General features: G+C 41.2%; 1 protein-coding gene across 1 annotated transcript in view; it reads left to right on the top strand.

Moving 5' to 3' along the window:
- Positions 1 to 19,876, top strand: part of LOC132882657 (CNK3/IPCEF1 fusion protein-like) — a 137,301-nt gene that overhangs the window by 49,923 nt on the left and 67,502 nt on the right. The window contains exons 3-12 of the mRNA XM_060915740.1: positions 921 to 1,123; positions 2,151 to 2,238; positions 4,743 to 4,784; positions 6,328 to 6,447; positions 6,524 to 6,583; positions 6,723 to 6,791; positions 10,792 to 10,938; positions 14,955 to 15,073; positions 16,745 to 16,938; positions 17,776 to 17,853. Coding sequence (XP_060771723.1) covers positions 921 to 1,123; positions 2,151 to 2,238; positions 4,743 to 4,784; positions 6,328 to 6,447; positions 6,524 to 6,583; positions 6,723 to 6,791; positions 10,792 to 10,938; positions 14,955 to 15,073; positions 16,745 to 16,938; positions 17,776 to 17,853 — 1,120 coding nt within the window. The remainder of the gene's footprint in view (positions 1 to 920; positions 1,124 to 2,150; positions 2,239 to 4,742; positions 4,785 to 6,327; positions 6,448 to 6,523; positions 6,584 to 6,722; positions 6,792 to 10,791; positions 10,939 to 14,954; positions 15,074 to 16,744; positions 16,939 to 17,775; positions 17,854 to 19,876) is intronic.

Below are 19,876 nucleotides of genomic sequence, written 5' to 3'. Positions count from 1 at the left end.
TTCCTTGTTTTTACTTCTGCTTCCAAGTATGATTTCAACAAACATATTTCACGGCTTTTCCTAAAATTCTTAAACCCTCAAAAGCAAATGGCCCAGTTCCATGAACCACCTTATTCAGGAAATGTAGTAAAATGTTGGTCATTGATTAAATAAGGAAATAAAATATAGTGGATCCAATAATAATAGACATACTATTATTGGTTCCACAACAGCAGAAGCTTTATTCTATTTAATAACTTGTGTGTATGAAGTTCTACAGTGTCGAATTTGATTGATCAGAAGGTGTTGATTAATTTTTTTTAACAGCACCTATGACAGTATTTCAGAAATGACACATTCTACACCATTACATGTAGCTATAAATGGATAAAAATATGTTATCTGTTTTAATAAATAAAACATTTAACTGTCGACAATTTATATTTTAAGAGGAATAAAACACTTAACAAATCAAATTCAGGGTGGTAAACGTGTTGCATCACACCAACCCGTAACTGATTATTTTCCCATGACAGCATGGCTTTTGGGTTTATTTCTTACATACTGCTTCTTGTAATGTATGGTAATACAATACACTTTGCATTTTTGTTGCATTTTCCCAGCATCCTTTTAAGTTGATGCAAAGTCCATCACCGAAGGAGAGGAATATTTTTAAAAGTCATGTGATTTAAGCTGGTTGAGATTTTTTTTAGGTTGAAGGTCATGTGAATATCTTGCAACTGACTCTGCTGTCTCACCGCGTTATTAACCAGCCTCTGTGTTTGCTTTATTCTGCTAATGTGCACTTGAGTGCTCAAAGGAATCTCATGAAAGAAAGAATTCAGACACTGATAAGTCTGGTATGCGATAGTGAGAAGATTATGCAATTATTAGTCTTAATATGTTTGATCTTACTGTAAGAATGGATGTACTTTTTACAGAACTACGGGGTGGAGACTGAAAATCTGAAGACGCTGGTTGGCCGGATGAGAGCAGCATCTAATAACTTGCACAACTGTGCTTCAGAGAGAAGGAGAAGCCCATCGCAAGACAGCAGCGCTTCAAACAAACCACCCAACGAGTTCCTGACAGCAGTAGTGGAGCTGATAGGAGCAGCCAAGGGCATGCTGGCCTGGCTGGACAGGTATGTGAGAAATACTTAACAGTTATTCCATGAAATCGAGTCGTACATGACCTAACAGGCAACAAAGTGCGTAGCACCGAGTTGTCTGTAATCCATGTACGATGAGATTGAGTGGAATAACTGTTTTATTCTATCCACATTCACTGCATTTTGAGAAAGAGAGTTTTTTTATTTTTAGCAAATTCAATAAATAAAAACTTTATACAAAATGTCAGACAAAATCATTTCTGATGAGAATGTAAACAAACCGGTGAAATGACAGGAGCAATTTGTGGAAAATGCGATAATAATAATTCTTGAAAAATAAAAAATATACATTCTTACCATCAAATACTTTTATTCCATAATTTGTTACTTTTTTTTTTTGTATTTTGGGGGGTTTTGTTTTCAAGTAGAGTTTTTATTTCGTCCTCGGTTGGTTCAGTAACACACTCCGCCATTTTGTTTTTCTCTACTCACGGTATATGAACTGATATCCTAGTAATAGAGTAGCCAATCAGAGCGTGTGATTGCTCATATCCAGTGAATGTGGATAGAATAAATATTCTGATATTTAGGCATGCACTGTCTGGTGTGTGCATGCCTAAGATTCACTTGTAGTTCTAATGGTGCAGATAATTTTGTCACTAGAAAGAAAATGTTGAAAAGGTAACAAAGAAGAATGAAGAGCTGAATTCTGAACTGATTCTCTTTTATTGCTGTTGACAGATGCAATGGTCACACTGACTTAACTGTGACTGACACAAATGATAAATGTAGAGGTCACGTCTCCTTTATAGTGGCACTGGGCAAAGCCTCTCTAATTAGATTTATAGGCTCAGAGGCCATGTCTGTGGATGCAGAGGTCACACATCTATCACTGAGGTTGACGAGTACAGAGACCAAGCCTCCTTAGCTGTGTTTAACATAATCCAGATATTCTGTTATAAATATTATTCTATCACACACACACACATCGACAGTGCACTGCTGAAGCAGGAACGCTCCTCTTTGGTACTGATTACCTTTCTGTTCTCTCCTCTGTCAGGACGCCTCTGACAGGCATCAGTGACTTCACTTCCATCAAGAACAGGATCATCCAGCTGTGTTTGGAGCTCACTACGACTGTGCAGAAGGTCTGCAGCCTGCCCTCTCTCTATACACACTGTATACACAAGGACATCTCAAATAGTCTTTAACATGACAACCTCACAAGATAAAATACACTACATGCACTGTATGGACGAAAGTTTCTGGACGCATGGCCATCACACCCTTTTCGAAACCATTGCCACAATGTTGTGATTGCACAATTGTATAATAGAATATTATCTTTGCATGCTGTAGCATTACAGTTTCCCTTCACTGGAACTAAGAGGCCCAAACCTGTTCCAGCATCACAGTGCTCCTGTGCACAAAGTTTATGAAGACATGGTTTGCCAAGGTTGGTGTGGAAGAACTTGAGTGGCCAGCACAGAAGCACAATGCACAGACCTCAATGCCACTGAACACCTTTGGGATGAACTGGAACACTGACTGCACCCCAGGCTTCCTCGCTCAACATCAGTGCCTGATCGCATTAATGCACATCTCCATGTCCATGCGAAAAAAAAAAAATCTAGTGGAAAGACTTCCCAGAAGAGTCGAGGTTATTGCACATATGGATGTGATGGCCAGGTGTCCATAAACTTTTGGCCATATAGTGTATATGCAACAATATTTTTAACGCAGTTTTCCCTACTTTTTAGGGCAATATTTTGAGCAAGTTGATTTTATAAAATATTTTAGTAGTTTCCCTAATAAAACATTGCTGCATTGGGATATGGCACACAGCGTAATCCTGTTTGAAAATGGGAAGTTATAAGCAAACAACATGATGTACCAAACATTGTGATATTGCATTGAACCATAAATATGTATCCTACTGAAACTTCAAATTATTTCCCTGCTCTAAACTCTCTAAACACTGCAACTAACCTGTGCCAAGGTTTCCCAAAAGCATCATAGCACAAATATGTTAAATGGTAGAGCGAGCAGCACAATGAACAATGAACTCCTAGTTAAGATGCTCTTAGCGTTAAGAGGCTTTTGGGAAACTTAGCTCTAGACAGCTGTTTTCCAAACAATGCAAGCATGTAATGATTTCATAAAAGGAACATATTTATAACATTGCCAGCTGGACATTATAATTCCAAAGTCTCAATATTTGGATACATATTGTATATCGTAAAGCTTTAAAGGTGCAATAGGTAAGATTAGCCTTTTTAAAGATCTTTTTTCATGGTTAGATGGATTCAGTATTTGAATGATTCCTGCCCATATTCATGAAGCTCTGCCACCAAGATCTTAGGTGTCTTGTGTAGTGTCTATAAAATGACTGACAGGAGGCGCATCCAAACACAGACAAGCGTTCCAGACTGGAGATCAGATTTCCAAATGGGTTTTAAACCATTGGATTTTTTTTATGTTCTACATACAATGTTTTTCTTTTTTTTTTGTAATTCTATTTGTCTGGTGTTGATGTCTGTTTTGGGTGCTGATGTTTTTTTTTTTTTATCTGTTGCTTTGTATGTTGATTTCTTGTGTGTTATATGTTGTGTGTGGACCCCAGGAAGAATAGCTGATGTCTTTGGCATCAGCTAATGGGGATCCAAATAAAATAAAACAAATAAAACAAATATCTTCCAATCTCAAGCTTGCCTAGTGGTTAGCATGTTCGCCTCGCAACCAGGAGGTTGCGAGTTCTACTTGTGTGTCAGTAATGGCGTTGAGAGCGATAGCTCTAACCAAACTACAAACATGGCTTCTCAGACCTACAATGCCCAAGAAGCACAGCGCACCCTGTCACTGGCTTATTGAAGTCAGCTGTCTCTCATTCACGTCTAATCAGCCATGCTACTTAAACCCCTCTCTCACTGCGAAGTATTGTTCTGAGTTTACCTGGCCATACCAAGCTTTATCTGTTCTGCCTGCTTTCCTGTTTCTTTAACCCTCGCTATTGCTATTTCCCACTACATCTCTAGTCTGTTCTATATTGCTCTGTTTACCGATCAACCGACCCTTGCCTGCCTTTGACTACTCTTCTAGTTTTGCGATTTGGCTATGTCTTCAGTTTGCTTCCTTGTGCTTCCCTGCATATACATCTGTAAGTGCCTGCACCCTGACATTGTGGTTGGGTCATACCAAAGACTATAAAAATGGTACCTGCTACCATCTGGTGAGGCACACCACAATACAGATGCGAATAGGGAGTCAAACTCTCGCGGTTACCAGAGGACCCGCCCCCTACTGAAATCCTTGCTATGTAATGGGTGAGAGGCCGAGGGGTATAGAAATGGAGATTGGTGCCGTCCAGTGTGCCTCAGAAGACTGGTTATTACTGGGATGGGAGACTGCCTGGTTAGACCAGATCCTGGCATGGGAGGGACTTTGACATACCTTCCAAGTTATTTGTACAAGTCAGGAATTAAAAAAATAATAATAATAAATCAACTATTGCACCTCTCAGTGCACTTGAGAGATGCTGGTGTCCATCTGTTTACTTTTGGTAATTTGTTTGTGTTTATCTTTCCTCATTTCCCTTATGTGGGAACTACACAGTGACGTCGAGGTTCATTACGAATTCTGTCTTTAATTCCAGGACTGTGCTGTGTATGAAATGGAGGAGAAGATACTGGAAGTGGTGAGTAGAATATCTCTTCCTTTTTAAAGGGATACTCAATCGTGTGTTTTTCAGCCCAGTCTCTATCCATCACATCTGTAGAGTACACTGTATAACTCATTGCTGATCCATATTAAAAGAATGATCCTGCGTTCTTGAAAAGGTGGAGTTGAACATGAAGGTGCTTCTGGCTCTATTGTTTAATCAGCACAGAAATAGGATGTTTTCCTCACGCTTGTGCCTGGGTATCCTGTGTTACATAACTTAGCCTCTGAGGTCCCTCATGTCCTCGATGGACACAACTTTTAATTCAGGTTTAGCTTAACTTTCCCACCATGGATAACCTTTGATCCCACCCGACATTCCAGGAATTCCAGGTCCACATTATTTATCCATGTCTGACTGATTGTGCATGTTTAAATAGATCCAGAAAGGCAGAGAATTGCAGACTATTGTTTGGACGAGCCCTAGTTGTAGGGTCCCATGGAGCCGAACAAAGCAGTGTCACCTTCTTTTAACAATGTGTCTCAGCCGTGGCTTGTGACCATAGATTTTGCTAGGGCAGGAGAACATTACTAATGGCACAGGCTTATACAAAATTTAAAAGCCTTAAAGAAAAAAAAAGTTGGAAAGCTATTTCAGTTGGCTTATGCTATAGGCTTCTATCTAGTGAATTAGTAGAGCTAATATCATTAGCCAGACTTGCCAGGTCAGCCCAACTCTGGCCGAATATCTTTTTTTTTTCAGATGTGTTAAATGACAAAACAACAACTCCATATTACACTAAGTTTTAACACTTAGCATCAAACACAAAACCAAACTTGTGCTCTTCCAGTTTGAGAAACATTACCAGTGAGTCACAAAATGTCAACTTCAAACATGGTGAACAAGAATCTTCTTGTAAAAATGGGAAGATGACTCGAATTGAACATAGCATGTGTTCATAGAAATTTAACCCTTGTAATACACTACCGTTCAAAAGTTTGGGGTCACTTTGAAATGTCCTTATTTTTGAAAGAAAAGCACTGTTCTTTTCAATGCAGATCACTTTAAACTAATCAGAAATCCACTCTATACATTGCTAATGTGGTAAATGACTATTCTAGCTGCAAATGTGTGGTTTTTGGTGCAATATCTCCATAGGTGTATAGAGGCCCATTTCCAGCAACTCTCACTCCAGTGTTCTAATGGTACAATGTGTTTGCTCATTGCCTCAGAAGGCTAATGGATGATTAGAAAACCCTTGTACAATCATGTTAGCACAGCTGAAAACAGTTGAGCTCTTTAGAGAAGCTATAAAACTGACCTTCCTTTGAGCAGATTGAGTTTCTGGAGCATCACATTTGTGGGGTCGATTAAATGCTCAAAATGGCCAGAAAAATGTCTTGACTATATTTTCTATTCATTTTACAACTTATGGTGGGAAATAAAAGTGTGACTTTTCATGGAAAACACAAAATTGTCTGGGTGACCCCAAACTTTTGAACGGTAGCGTATGCTTTAAGGTGGCAGCCTACATTTCTTCATTTCCATGATTTATGATAAAGATGGCTGTTCCTCTCAGGCTCGAGTTTTAACTGGAGTCTGTGAGGCGACCAGGAGGACGACCTTTGACCCCTTGAAGAGCCGCACTACCTGTCTGGAGGAGGTCCACATCGCTGACGTCAAACCAGAAGAGGGGCTAGTAGGTGTCTTCTGACGAAAAACACACCTTTGATGTATTACAGAGAACATTGTTCTAACTGTGTGCTTTTTCACAGGGGATGTACATCAAGTCCACATATGATGGGCTGCATGTGATCACTGGAACCACAGAAAATGTGAGTGAAACTCTTCCATCTCAAAACAGCTGTTTCCTCCTGGCAGTGACGTTCTTCCTTCAACACTTCAGTCTTTTTTTTTTAAATTGCCTTCAAGCTGCATGTGAATCTTATCCCAAGCCTCGTTCTCTGTGTGCAGTCTCCAGCAGACAGAACTCAACGCATCCACGCCGGTGACGAAGTGGTGCAGGTCAACCAGCAGACAGTGGTCAGTCACTCAGAAGTTCTCATGCTGATCAAAAGAAGGAGGTGCAAGAAAGAAAATGTGTAGCACTTGGAATTAATAAGATAATCCTGATAAAACCAAAATTTCACAAAATTATCATGGTGATAAAAGGATTAAAGGAACAGTTTGGTTCAAAATAACACTGTTTTCATTGTTACCTCAAATTAAGTTGATTTTTGGTATCCAAAGCTTCTTTTTTTATCCTCCGGCATATAATGTGCAGGGATACAGCTATCACTCTGTCCATCTGTAAACATTTTAGTTTCTGGAGCACAACTCAAACTATTAGGAATTTTTTCATGAAACCTCAGCTGTTTTAAGTGACTAGAGGAGTTGTGCCTTTTGAGATTTTGTGATTTCTGTGATTTTTATTTTTTTCCGTATTTTCATGACAACCAATTCAACTTTGGAAAATTTGGAGCGGGCTTTCATGTAGGGACCAGGGGGACGTGTCCTCTCCTCATGACTCTTGGTTTTTATTTTTGCAGTGGAGTTAGAAGGTTAACGTAGCTTATAAGTAACAGAATCTTAGCACACCTAATTTTACCATCTTTACAAACTGTATGTCTAAATCATCACATATATTGGCACCCCTTGTAAAGATTAGTAAAAAGGGTTAGGGAAAAAAATCCACCTTTTGGTGAAGTAGCTTCATCTCACAGTGGAAAAAAAACAGAAAAATCCAACATTTAATTGAAATTAACGTAAATCTTTATAAATTTTTCAATTAAAGGTTGGATTTTTCACTTTTTTTTCAGTATGAGATGAAGTTACATCACCAAAAGGTGGATTTTTTTTTCTTAACCCTTTTTATTAATCTTTACAAGGGGTGCCAATAAATGTGGAGGGCACTGTAAATGCATCAGAAGAGTTTTAAATATATTAACAGCTGGTTGTGATTTTAGATAGGAGGGATACAATCTAATATCTGATAATATTTTGGAAATAAAGCTATTAGTATTGAGCGATGTTATATCACAGTGTCTCATCGATGGCATAACAAGAATGATGGGGGGAAATATTACACGCTTAAAGGCAGATGGGTAGCTGCGTTCATGATTTCAGATTTTTAAAAAATGTTTCATATGTGTCCAATGTCACGGTTCCTCCAAATTCGAAACATGCTGGAATAGTGGTAACCTTTTCATTCAAAAACATACTTTTGTCATCTGTCTTTTTGTACTAAATATCAGCCAAAGTGAAAATCAAATCTAGGAGACATTTCACTTTGAGTACATACTCAGAAAATAAAGTATCTTACTATACCTTTTAAAAAGGTACACATAGTTACCGTAAGAACCAATAACATGCCCTATGGGACACACTGTTGTATACTGTACCTTGGGGAACAGAAATGGACTCCTACTGTACCCCTATTTCTGGCAGTGTAAACACCGCCTGACATGACAAACATCACTGATAGGTTTCATGAATCTACAGTCTTGGCCAGAAAGAAATCAGCCCTAGCCTCACTTCTCACTTGGTTCTACAAATGTCCCCAAATTAGAATTTCTATTCTTTTTAAAAATCTCATCTCATCTCATTATCTGTAGCCGCTTTATCCTGTTCTACAGGGTCGCAGGCGAGCTGGATCCTATCCCAGCTGACTACGGGCGAAAGGCGGGGTTCACCCTGGACAAGTCGCCAGGTCATCACAGGGCTGACACATAGACACAGACAACCATTCACACTCACATTCACACCTACGCTCAATTTAGAGTCACCAGTTAACCTAACCTGCATGTCTTTGGACTGTGGGGGAAACCGGAGCACCCGGAGGAAACCCACGCGGACACGGGGAGAACATGCAAACTCCACACAGAAAGGCCCTCGCCGGCCACGGGGCTCAAACCCGGACCTTCTTGCTGTGAGGCGACAGCGCTAACCACTACACCACCGTGCTGCCCAACCCTGAACATTTGGACTCTAAAATGTTTTTGTAATGTTTTGACTCGATAATGTAGAAGTCATAAAATAGAAATCCATAACAAAGTTTGTATGACAAAAAACCCCAAATAGGGTGCCTAAGACTTTAGCACAGGACTGTGTATTATCATCTGAATCACTTCTGAACAACTTCCTTTATTTACAACCCCAATTCCAAAAAAGTTGGGACAAAGTACAAATTGTAAATGAAAACGGAATGCAATAATTTACAAATCTCAAAAACTGATATTGTATTCACTATAGAACATAGACAACATATCAAATGTCGAAAGTGAGACATTTTGAAATTTCATGCCAAATATTGGCTCATTTGAAATTTCATGACAGCAACACATCTCAAAAAAGTTGGGACAGGGGCAATAAGAGGCTGGAAAAGTTAAAGGTACAAAAAAGGAACAGCTGGAGGACCAAACTGCAACTCGTTAGGTCAATTGGCAATAGGTCATTAACATGACTGGGTATAAAAAGAGCATCTTGGAGTGGCAGCGGCTCTCAGAAGTAAAGATGGGAAGAGGATCACCAATCCCCCTAATTCTGCACCGACAAATAGTGGAGCAATATCAGAAAGGAGTTCGACAGTGTAAAATTGCAAAGAGTTTGAACATATCATCATCTACAGTGCATAATATCATCAAAAGATTCAGAGAATCTGGAAGAATCTCTGTGCGTAAGGGTCAAGGCCGGAAAACCATACTGGGTGCCCGTGATCTTCAGGCCCTTAGACGGCACTGCAGCACATACAGGCATGCTTCTGTATTGGAAATCACAAAATGGGCTCAGGAATATTTCCAGAGAACATCATCTGTGAACACAATTCACCGTGCCATCCGCCGTTGCCAGCTAAAACTCTATAGTTCAAAGAAGAAGCCGTATCTAAACACGATCCAGAAGCGCAGACGTCTTCTCTGGGCCAAGGCTCATTTAAAATGGACTGTGGCAAAGTGGAAAACTGTTCTGTGGTCAGACGAATCAAAATGTGAAGTTCTTTATGGAAATCAGGGACGCCATGTCATTCGGACTAAAGAGGAGAAGGACGACCCGAGTTGTTATCAGCGCTCAGTTCAGAAGCCTGCATCTCTGATGGTATGGGGTTGCATTAGTGCGTGTGGCATGGGCAGCTTACACATCTGGAAAGACACCATCAATGCTGAAAGGTATATCCAGGTTCTAGAGCAACATATGCTCCCATCCAGACGACGTCTCTTTCAGGGAAGACCTTGCATTTTCCAACATGACAATGCCAAACCACATACTGCATCAATTACAGCATCATGGCTGTGTAGAAGAAGGGTCCGGGTACTGAACTGGCCAGCCTGCAGTCCAGATCTTTCACCCATAGAAAACATTTGGTGCATCATAAAACGGAAGATACGACAAAAAAGACCTAAGACAGTTGAGCAACTAGAATCCTACATTAGACAAGAATGGGTTAACATTCCTATCCCTAAACTTGAGCAACTTGTCTCCTCAGTCCCCAGACGTTTACAGACTGTTGTAAAGAGAAAAGGGGATGTCTCACAGTGGGAAACATGGCCTTGTCCCAACTTTTTTTTTGAGATGTGTTGTTGTCATGAAATTTAAAATCACCTAATTTTTCTCTTTAAATGATACATTTTCTCAGTTTAAACATTTGATATGTCCTCTATGTTCTATTCTGAATAAAATATGGAATTTTGAAACTTCCACATCATTGCATTCCGTTTTTATTTACAATTTGTACTTTGTCCCAACTTTTTTGGAATCGGGGTTGTACGAGCCACATGAGCCTTTTAGCTCCAAAACCTAAAGAAGCAAATCTTCTGGAACCAGTTGCCTTGTATTCTATTTGCATTCTACTCTGTTGCCTTAATATTCTGTCACAGTGTATATGGAGGAGATGAAAATAAAAACCCTGCTTGATTTGTGTGTTATTTTGATCACTCTGATCATTGATGATCTGCACAATTCAAGAACTTTAGATAAAAAGTTGTTGAATAGCTTTTCTTATTGGGATTGTTCTGTGATTGTTCAGAGCAGGTGTTGTGTTGTGTCTCAGGTGGGCTGGCACCTGAAGAACCTCGTGTCCAAAATGAAGGAAAATCCGCACAGTGTGGTGCTCAGGTTGAAGAAGAGGCCGTCAGGAACGGGCAACTTCACTCCTGCGCCTCTGAAGAACCTGCGCTGGAGGCCTCCGGCTGTGCAAGTCAGTGTTGCTCGTTATAGTTGTGGATCAGTTATAGATGAGGTTTTTATATTTCCCAGTCCAAGAGTCTATGTGAAGTTGACTGGCGGAAAATCGACCTTGCACCTGAAATGTACGATTGCATAATTTAGTAATAATGTTGGATTTGTCTGGGAAATTCACAAGTGTATAATTTTGCATTGCAGCATCCGAACTCATTTTCATGAAATAAAAACAATAATGAAAGTAGGAATGACGTTTAAGACTCAGCCTGATGGTCACATTTATATTTCACTGTTATTTGGAAAAAACGTGTCTCTAAATGCTCTAAATAGTTCCCTTTTCCTAAACGTTTCTCTCAAATTATGTTTTACGGACTATATTCTTAAAGCTTACACACATGCACCTTGTAAAAGGACCCTAAAAGACCAGCAGTGGGTTTCCCAAAAGCCTCTTAACACTAAGAGCGTCTTAACTAGGAGAGAGAGTGTTCATTGTGCTGCTCGCTCTACCATTTATCGACGATCTTTGTGCTGGGATGCTTTTGGGAAACCCACCCCAGGTCGCTGTGTGGTACCTCACGTCACTGATGTGCACCAGAAAAGCCTCCACAAGAACAAATGCTCATTTTAAAACCCAAAATACCCAGTGCAATACCTTTTTAAGTGTTTATATCTGGCATCTGCGGTGTAATGACATTCTTACACACTGCACTGGTTATTTAGAAAATCGGAAACCACAGCAGCCTCTGATGGCTCCACCCCTTACATTACAGGCATTTAGTGGACACTGTTATCCAGAGTGACGTACACCGGACCCAGAGCAGCCGGGGGAGCGGGGGGGGGGGGGGGTTAGGTGCCTCGCTCAAGGGCACTTCAGCCATTCCTGCTGGTCCAGGGAATGAAATCAGCAACCTTTTGGTCCCAAAGCTGCCTTTCTAACCATTAGGCCATGGCTTCTTTACACCTATAAAGCAGGTTATGACCGGTACCTGGTGTTCCACATGTTATTTTACTCTCGTTCAAGTGAAACATTGATGTGCTGGATCAGATATTTCAATATGTGATTTGACACACACACACACACACCTTCTTTTATGGAATTAGTGTGTACTATAATTAATAAGTATTTCAACCTGTGATATCTTGGGGTAAGCCATGGCCTAAACGTCACTGGTTCGATTCCCTGGACCAGCAGGAATGGCTGAGGTGCCCTTGAGTGAGGCACCTAACCCCCAGCTCCCCGGGCTGCCCACTGCTGTGGGTGTGTCAGGGCCCTGTTGAACGTCACTCTGGATAAGAGCGTCTGCTAAATGCCTGTAATGTAATATTGGTATATACATTTTGTGCCTGTCATTTCATTGTTTTGGTTTGGCATGAGAACAGAAATCTCCTTACCACGCAAGATGGATGCTCACGAGGGGCTTTTGTAGTGTGCCACACAAAAGACAATGAGACCCTTAACACCATGAAGTCACGCACAGACCCACTCTCTCTCTCTCTCTCTCTCTCTCTCTCTCTCTCATACACACACACACACATACGCACGCACACGCATATACAAATGCACTTTCAGTGAAAACTGACTTTACGCATGACTCATAATGTGGGTACACAATGGGAGCGTGTGCTGGACTGATGGCAGGTTCCTACGCTTCAGGATGTGTGTTTAACTCCAAGTTTCGGCTGTTAAATGTCAAGAGTCTATTGATTTTGTTAAGCTCAGTTTAATGTTCTCTGTACGCACTCGCTCCACACGCCTTTTTTTAAAAGGTCAAACTTTGCATCACATCCCATTTATGTGCACTGATCACTAGTGGCTGCCTTTTTTGTTTTGGGTTTGTAAAGCTCTGAATGAGTTCTTGATGTATTTATAAATCAGAGCTGGTGCTCGAACAAATCTAATTTTTATCTGAGGGGAATAAAACTGTACTGAGAAACAAGCTTCTCAGAATCTCTAAACACACATCAACACACACACACACACACACACGTTCTGTACACTGACTCAAACGCACATGGATGGGTCTCCAACACTGTCATCTCCCAGTAAACCAATAAAACAGTGCAGGGTGTGGCGTTATAGTAAAATAATCAAACAACAAGGTGGTGTGATGTGGCCTGATGTGGTACCATTCTAGAATTAATTATTTTCCTATAATAGCAAGAACCACTCGAGTATCAGTGTTTTATTCCTCTTATACCACAGTAATTTCCTAACAATGGCATTTTTAAATTAAAGAACGACACATTCTTCATTGTATTGTTGATGTAGAAATGGTGTTACTGCCCAAAACAATTTTTTTACACAATGTTGCATTTACAGCTGCATGTTGCATTTGCATTTGCAGCTATAATAATAATAATAATTTACATAGGGCGGCACGGTGGTGTAGTGGTTAGCGCTGTCACCTCACAGCAAGAAGGTCTGGGTTCGAGCCCCGGGGCCGGCGAGGGCCTTTCTGTGTGGAATTTGCATGTTCTCCCCGTGTCCGCGTGGGTTTCCTCCGGGTGCTCCGGTTTCCCCCACAGTCCAAAGACATGCAGGTTAGGTTAACTGGTGACTCTAAATTGAGCGTAGGTGTGAATGTGAGTGTGAATGGTTGTCTGTGTCTATGTGTCAGCCCTGTGATGACCTGGCGACTTGTCCAGGGTGAACCCCGCCTTTCGCCCGTAGTCAGCTGGGATAGGCTCCAGCTCGCCTGCGACCCTGTAGAACAGGATAAAGCGGCTACAGATAATGAGATGAGATGAGATTTACATAGTGCCTTTCACAGACCCAAGGTCACTTTACAGGGAGAAAAAAATGCTAAACTAAACAGAGGAGGAGGAAGAGAAGCATTCATGGAAAAGAAAAGTCTTTAAATTATGTTTGAAGGTTGGAAGCCATGGCACTGAAGCACCTGCCTCCCAAGGTGGACAGTCTGGTGCATGGGACAGTAAGTAAGTTACAGGAAGAGGATCTGAGGAAACGAGAGGGAGAGTCGGGGGTCAGGAGTTCACTGAGGTAGAGGGGAGCCTGGTTATGTAGGATTTTAAAGGTGAGAAGCCGTATTTTGGATTTTATCTGGGACAGGACCGGTGACCAGTGTAGCTGAGAGAGGATGGAGTGATACGGGCCGAGTGTTTTGTGTGAGTGAGACCTCTGGCTGCTGAGTTTTGAATGGACTGTAATTTTTGAAGGGACTTTGCAGGGAAGCCGATGAAGAGAGATTTACAGTAATCAGTACGGGACATAATGAAAGCATGAACCAGAGTTATTGCATCATTTTTAGACAGGAATGGGTGAAGGTGTGCAGTGTTACGGAGGTGAAAGAAAGCAGGCTTGGTGAGGCATTTAAAATGTGAGTTGAAATTGAGATCTGGGTCAAATAGTATGCCAAGAGTTTTGACCACTGTTGCGGGCTTAACAGGCATGCCATCAGTGTGCACGCCATCAGTGCTAATGGAAAGATTGGGATATTTGAGATGTGAGGATTTGGGGCTAACCAGTAGGACTTCTGTTTTATCAGAGTTTAACTTGAGAAAGTTGTCATGCACCCAGAGTTTTAAATCAGAAATACAATCTGTTTGTTTATGTGAGCTGAGATACAACTGAATATCATCGGCGTAACAATGAAAGTTAAGGCCATGACTATGGATTATCTGGCCAATAGGTAGGCTGTAGATTAAGAAAAGGAGGGGTGCAAGTACAGAACCCTGGAGGACACCACATGTGACCGGAGAGATGGAGGACTTGCTTGGATTAAGTGTGATAAACTGTTGTCTATTAGTGAGATATGACCTGAACCTGAAGGCTAGATCAGAGATTTCAATGGAGGAGAGACGAGAAATGAGAACATTGTGATTGACCATGTCAAAAGCTGCATGGTTTGTTTGGAACTTTGGACAGCAACCATGTCCTGACTGATTGACTACATTTAGGGTAAAAAGAGCATCATGAACTTTCTTCCCTTAAGGCTAAAACAGAGTAGAACACTGAATGAATCTTCATCTTTGCAAAATTGTAGTCTAATACATGATTTGTGTTAATTGTAGAACGCTCCTCCTGGCCATTGTGCTCACTCATCCAATGTAGAAAGTTCTGCTAAGAAAGAGAAGCCAGCCATCTTGGACCTGTACTTACCCCCACCTCCAGCTGTGCCCTACATGCCACGGTGAGTATCTGCTAATGACTTGGTTTATAGGAAAATAATCACTGACAGGGTGGTGTCATGCAGCATGAAGATGAACATGAGTATTTACCAGCACGTCACACAATGTTTTTTTTTTCTTCTTAGACCACAGAAATTTGCCAATGCTAATCATTTTTTATTTATTAAAGAACAATGTCAAACATTTTATCCACTTACAGTTACATTTATTGTTGTGGAATGTCCATGAAGCAAGTCAGTTCTTGTCCTTCAACAGCTGCACCTTCAACAGTGCTGTGATTTAAATGATCATATGATCTAATATTATGTACTATGGTTATATTATAATGTAACAGGCATGTAATTATATTGTGCAATGATAAATCACAATAGACATTTTCACGAATCAAATCAATGAAATAAAAAAATTAATTGCGATTATTATCAGGCTCTTAGTTTTTCCTAGCTGTAAAAAATAATTGCGCTATTTAGAGAGCAGAGGGAATAATAACATACAACAGTGAGAATACACGTGACTTCACCCTAGGTGTAAGTAACACAGACTGAATGCTGTGGAAAACACACAAAACAGATCTAAAATGGGAACGAGCTGTTGTGTGATTGAGTGTACAAGTAGATTTAACAAAAAATCAGAGCTCTCGTTTTACAGAGCTAAAGAAAAGAGAAGCAAATGAAGGGGGTACAAAATGTTCATAATAGTTTGTAAAGAAAAGGTCTATTTGTTATTAACGTCTTCATTTTTAATAAAAGGAATATTTTAGTTAATATGCCATTATGTTTTACTCCAACCTTTACAAATGTGGTAAATAATTATTGTTGGTTATTAAGAAAATGAAAAAATGTTTTGTTTTGTTTTTTAATTTAACAAAAGGAATATTTAATTTGAAAAAGAATAGGAAAATAAATGTTACATTTTTGGTAATAAAAATGAGGAGTCGGGCCTGAGGGATGGTGATCTCTGGATCTCATTTAATCTCTGGATCTCATTTAATATTTCTTCAAAAATATTGTGCAAAAATGGAATTGTGAACCAAATACCGTAAATCAAATTGTGAATTGGGTGAATCGTTATATGTCTGTAATATATAGTATACAGTATATACGTTGGAGTCTCATCGCATCGCTCCTGTGGAGGACGGCCCCATGAGGACAGTTGAAAGTCACACCTGGAGGACGCTCTGGACTCTTACAGTAATGCTTTTATGGCTGAGGACTACAGTTGACTTGCTAACTTTAGGACTGCAGTTGTCATGAACAGTTTTGCACTCAAGTTTCCATCAATGAAGAGTTTATAACATCAACGAAACTGACTTCATGTTAAAGCTGTTAATGTTATAGTCATGCTGTCTGTTGTTGCCCAAATGAGGATGGGTTCCCTTTTGAGTCTGGTTCCTCTCGAGGTTTCTTCCTCATGTCGTCTGAGGGAGTTTTTCCTTGCCACCGTCGCCATAGGCTTCATCATTGGGGATAGATTAGGGATAAAATTAGCTCATGTTTTAAGTTGTTCAAATTCTGTAAAGCTGCTTTGCGACAATGTTTATTGTTAAAAGCGCTGTACAAATAAACTTGACTTGACTTGATATACAGGTATGCATGCCAACTCATTTTGTGTGTGTGTGTGTGTGTGTGTGTGTGTGTGTGTGTGTGTGTGTGTGTGTGTGTGTGTGTGTGCAGGGACATGAAGGATGGCGCATGTCCACAGGTCAGAATGAGGCAAAAAGCTCCTGAATCCCCGAACTCATCTCTGGACCGAGCCGAGAGACGGCGCTCTAATCTCATAGACTATGTTAGTAAACCCAACATCAGCATCTCCCCTCCAGAGATCACCATCCCTCAGGCCCGACTCCGCCAGCGCAAACCCTCTAAAGGTCAGAGCCTCAAACACACAAACACCTGTTCAGCTTTACAGGAACTTACATATACCTCAGCATCTGTAGAACTTAGCCCACACCTTCCTCAACCGCAAATACCATGTGGTTGAACTTGTAATTAATTAATTAGTTAATAAAGGCTGAATATTTTTTATTACTTATTTTATCACATATTTTATCGTTTATTTTATACTATTAATTATTTATCCTGAATTCCATAATTTAAAAAAAATTGTTTTATATATATATATATATATATATATATATATATATATATATTTTTTTTTTTTTTTTTTATTTGTCATGTTTTATATTTCCTTACTCTATCCCAGAAGTAAGTTAAAATATGCATTCATATGAACTCTAATTAATTCTCTTCATTTCATTTTATTTTTCTTTTTTCTGCATTTTCCTCAGTTTCACGCCTATGGCTGACCTTTTTAGGTCGAACCTTTTAAAAATAGGAAAAAAATTTAACCTTGAAAAATCATTTGTTATTTTTATTTCTTCTTCTCTTGTTTTTGATTCTGGAATGCATTTGACGTAAAATACAAAATATACAAATTGACTAATGTACTCAAGTTGGGAAAACAGAAATATGCCACATGCTGGCACATTATCTAAATAAATATTAATAAATGTGCTTAAATAATACACAAACTGTAAGACGTAACTGCTGAAAGCATTTGCTTCTGTCTTAATGTGGATGGAAAATGTGGGTCTGATATCAGCACAGTGATAACATTGTGAGATTTACTGTATGTGTTTTTAAGAGTACTAATCTGGGTTAATTGTGCGTGTGCGTATGTGTGTGTGTGTGTGTGTGCGCTTCAGGGAAGCCGCGGCCCGTGTCTATGCCTGCAGACTCGTGTGTGGGCCTGTCTGATTCCCCCTGGGCTTTTGGGAGGAAAGGTAAGACCAAACAGAAATGTTACTCAGAGCGTTCCCTTGATGCTCTTCCACATGGAGCACACCTTCTCTTCATTCCCTGTATTTGCTGATATAATCATTTGGAAAACAATTTCACACAAAGCAACATAAAAGTCAGGTCAAATCCAGTCAGCCTGAACAGATGGAGGTTATACCAGTGTTAACTGTGATGGAAACATTTTGGAAAATATTACAGTCTATGATTAAAAGTGTTTCTCAGTCTCAAACATTTCACACTGCACCTTTAAAGCTAACAGTGTCCGAGAATCCTGATCCAGATCCACTGGCAGTGAACAAAAGAAAAGAACCGACTACAATAACATAATACAGAATAGCAAACGAAGAATGGGATTATGTTTGATATGCTGTATTTGTTTATTGTTCGTCTCGTCTCGTCTTCTTCCGCTTTATCCGGGACCGGGTCGCGGAGGCAGCAGTCTGAGCATGGAAGCCCAAACTTCCCTTTCCCCAGACACCTCGGCCAGCTCCTCAGGCAGAACACCGAGGCGTTCCCAGGCCAGCCAAGAGACATAGTCCCTCCAGTGTGTCCTGGGTCTTCCCCGGGGAGGCGTCCAGGAGGCATCCGAAAAAGATGCCCAAGCCACCTCAGCTGATTCCTCTCGAAGTGGAGGAGCAGCGGCTCTACTCCAAGCTCCTCCCAAGTGACTGTGCTTCTCACCCTATCTCTAAGGGAGCGCCCAGCCACCCTGCGAAGGAAACTCATTTCGGCCGCTTGTATCCGCGATCTTGTTCTTTCGGTCATTACCCAAAGCTCATGACCATAGGTGAGAGTTGGAATGTAGATCAACCGGTAAATTGAGAGCTTCGCCTTTTGGCTCAGCTCCTTCTTCACCACGATGGACCGGTAAAGCGACCGCATCACTGCGGAGGCTGCACCGATCCGCCTGTCGATCTCACGCTCCATCCTTCCCTCATTCGTGAACAAGATCCCAAGATACTTAAACTCCTCCACTTGAGGCAGGACTTCTCCACCAACCTGGAGAGGGCAAGCCACCCTTTTCCGGTTGAGAACCATGGCCTTGGACTTGGAGGTGCTGATTCTCATCCCAGCCGCTTCACACTCGACTGCAAACCGCCCCAGTGCATGCTGAAGGTCCTGGTTTGAAGAAGCCAACAGGACAACATCATCCGCAAAAAGCAGAGATGAAATCCTGTGGTTCCCAAACAGGATTCCTTCCGGCCCCTGGCTGCACCTAGAAATTCTGTCCATAAAATTATGAACAGAACCGGTGACAAAGGGCAGCCCTGCCAGAGTCCAACATGCACTGGGAACAGGTCTGACTTACTGCCGGCAATGCGAACCAGACTCCTGCTCCGTTCGTACAGGGACCGGACAGCCCTTAGCAAAGAGCCCCAAACCCCATACTCCCGAAACACCCCCCACAGAATACCACGAGGGACACGGTCGAATGCCTTCTCCAGATCCACAAAGCACATGTGGACTGGTTGGGCAAACTCCCATGAACCCTCGAGCAACCTATGAAGGGTATAGAGCTGGTCCAGTGTTCCGCGACCAGGATGAAAACCGCATTATTCCTCCTGGATCTGAGGTTCGACTATTGGTCGAATTCTCCTCTCCAGTACCCTGGAGTAAACCTTCCCTGGGAGGCTGAGAAGTGTGATTCCCCTATAATTGGAGCACACTCTCCGGTCCCCTTTCTTAAAAAGAGGGACCACCACCCCAGTCTGCCACTCCAGAGGCACTGTCCCCAACCGCCACGCGATGTTGCAGAGGCGTGTCAACCAAGACAGCCCCACAACATCCAGAGACTTGAGATACTCAGGGCGGATCTCATCCACCCCCGGTGCCTTGCCACCGAGGAGCTTGCAAACCACCTCAGTGACTTCGGCTTGGGTAATGGACGAATCCACCTCTGAGTCATCAGCCTCAGTCTCCTCAATGGAAGACATGACAGTGGGATTGAGGAGATCCTCAAAGTATTCCTTCCACCGCCCGACAATGTCCCCAGTCGAGGTCAACAGC

The sequence above is a fragment of the Neoarius graeffei genome, chromosome 3 (assembly GCF_027579695.1).
Source record: "Neoarius graeffei isolate fNeoGra1 chromosome 3, fNeoGra1.pri, whole genome shotgun sequence".
Lineage (NCBI taxonomy): Eukaryota > Metazoa > Chordata > Actinopteri > Siluriformes > Ariidae > Neoarius > Neoarius graeffei.
Note: the sequence above shows the minus strand (reverse complement) of the source record. Positions and strands in the feature narration are given on the sequence as shown.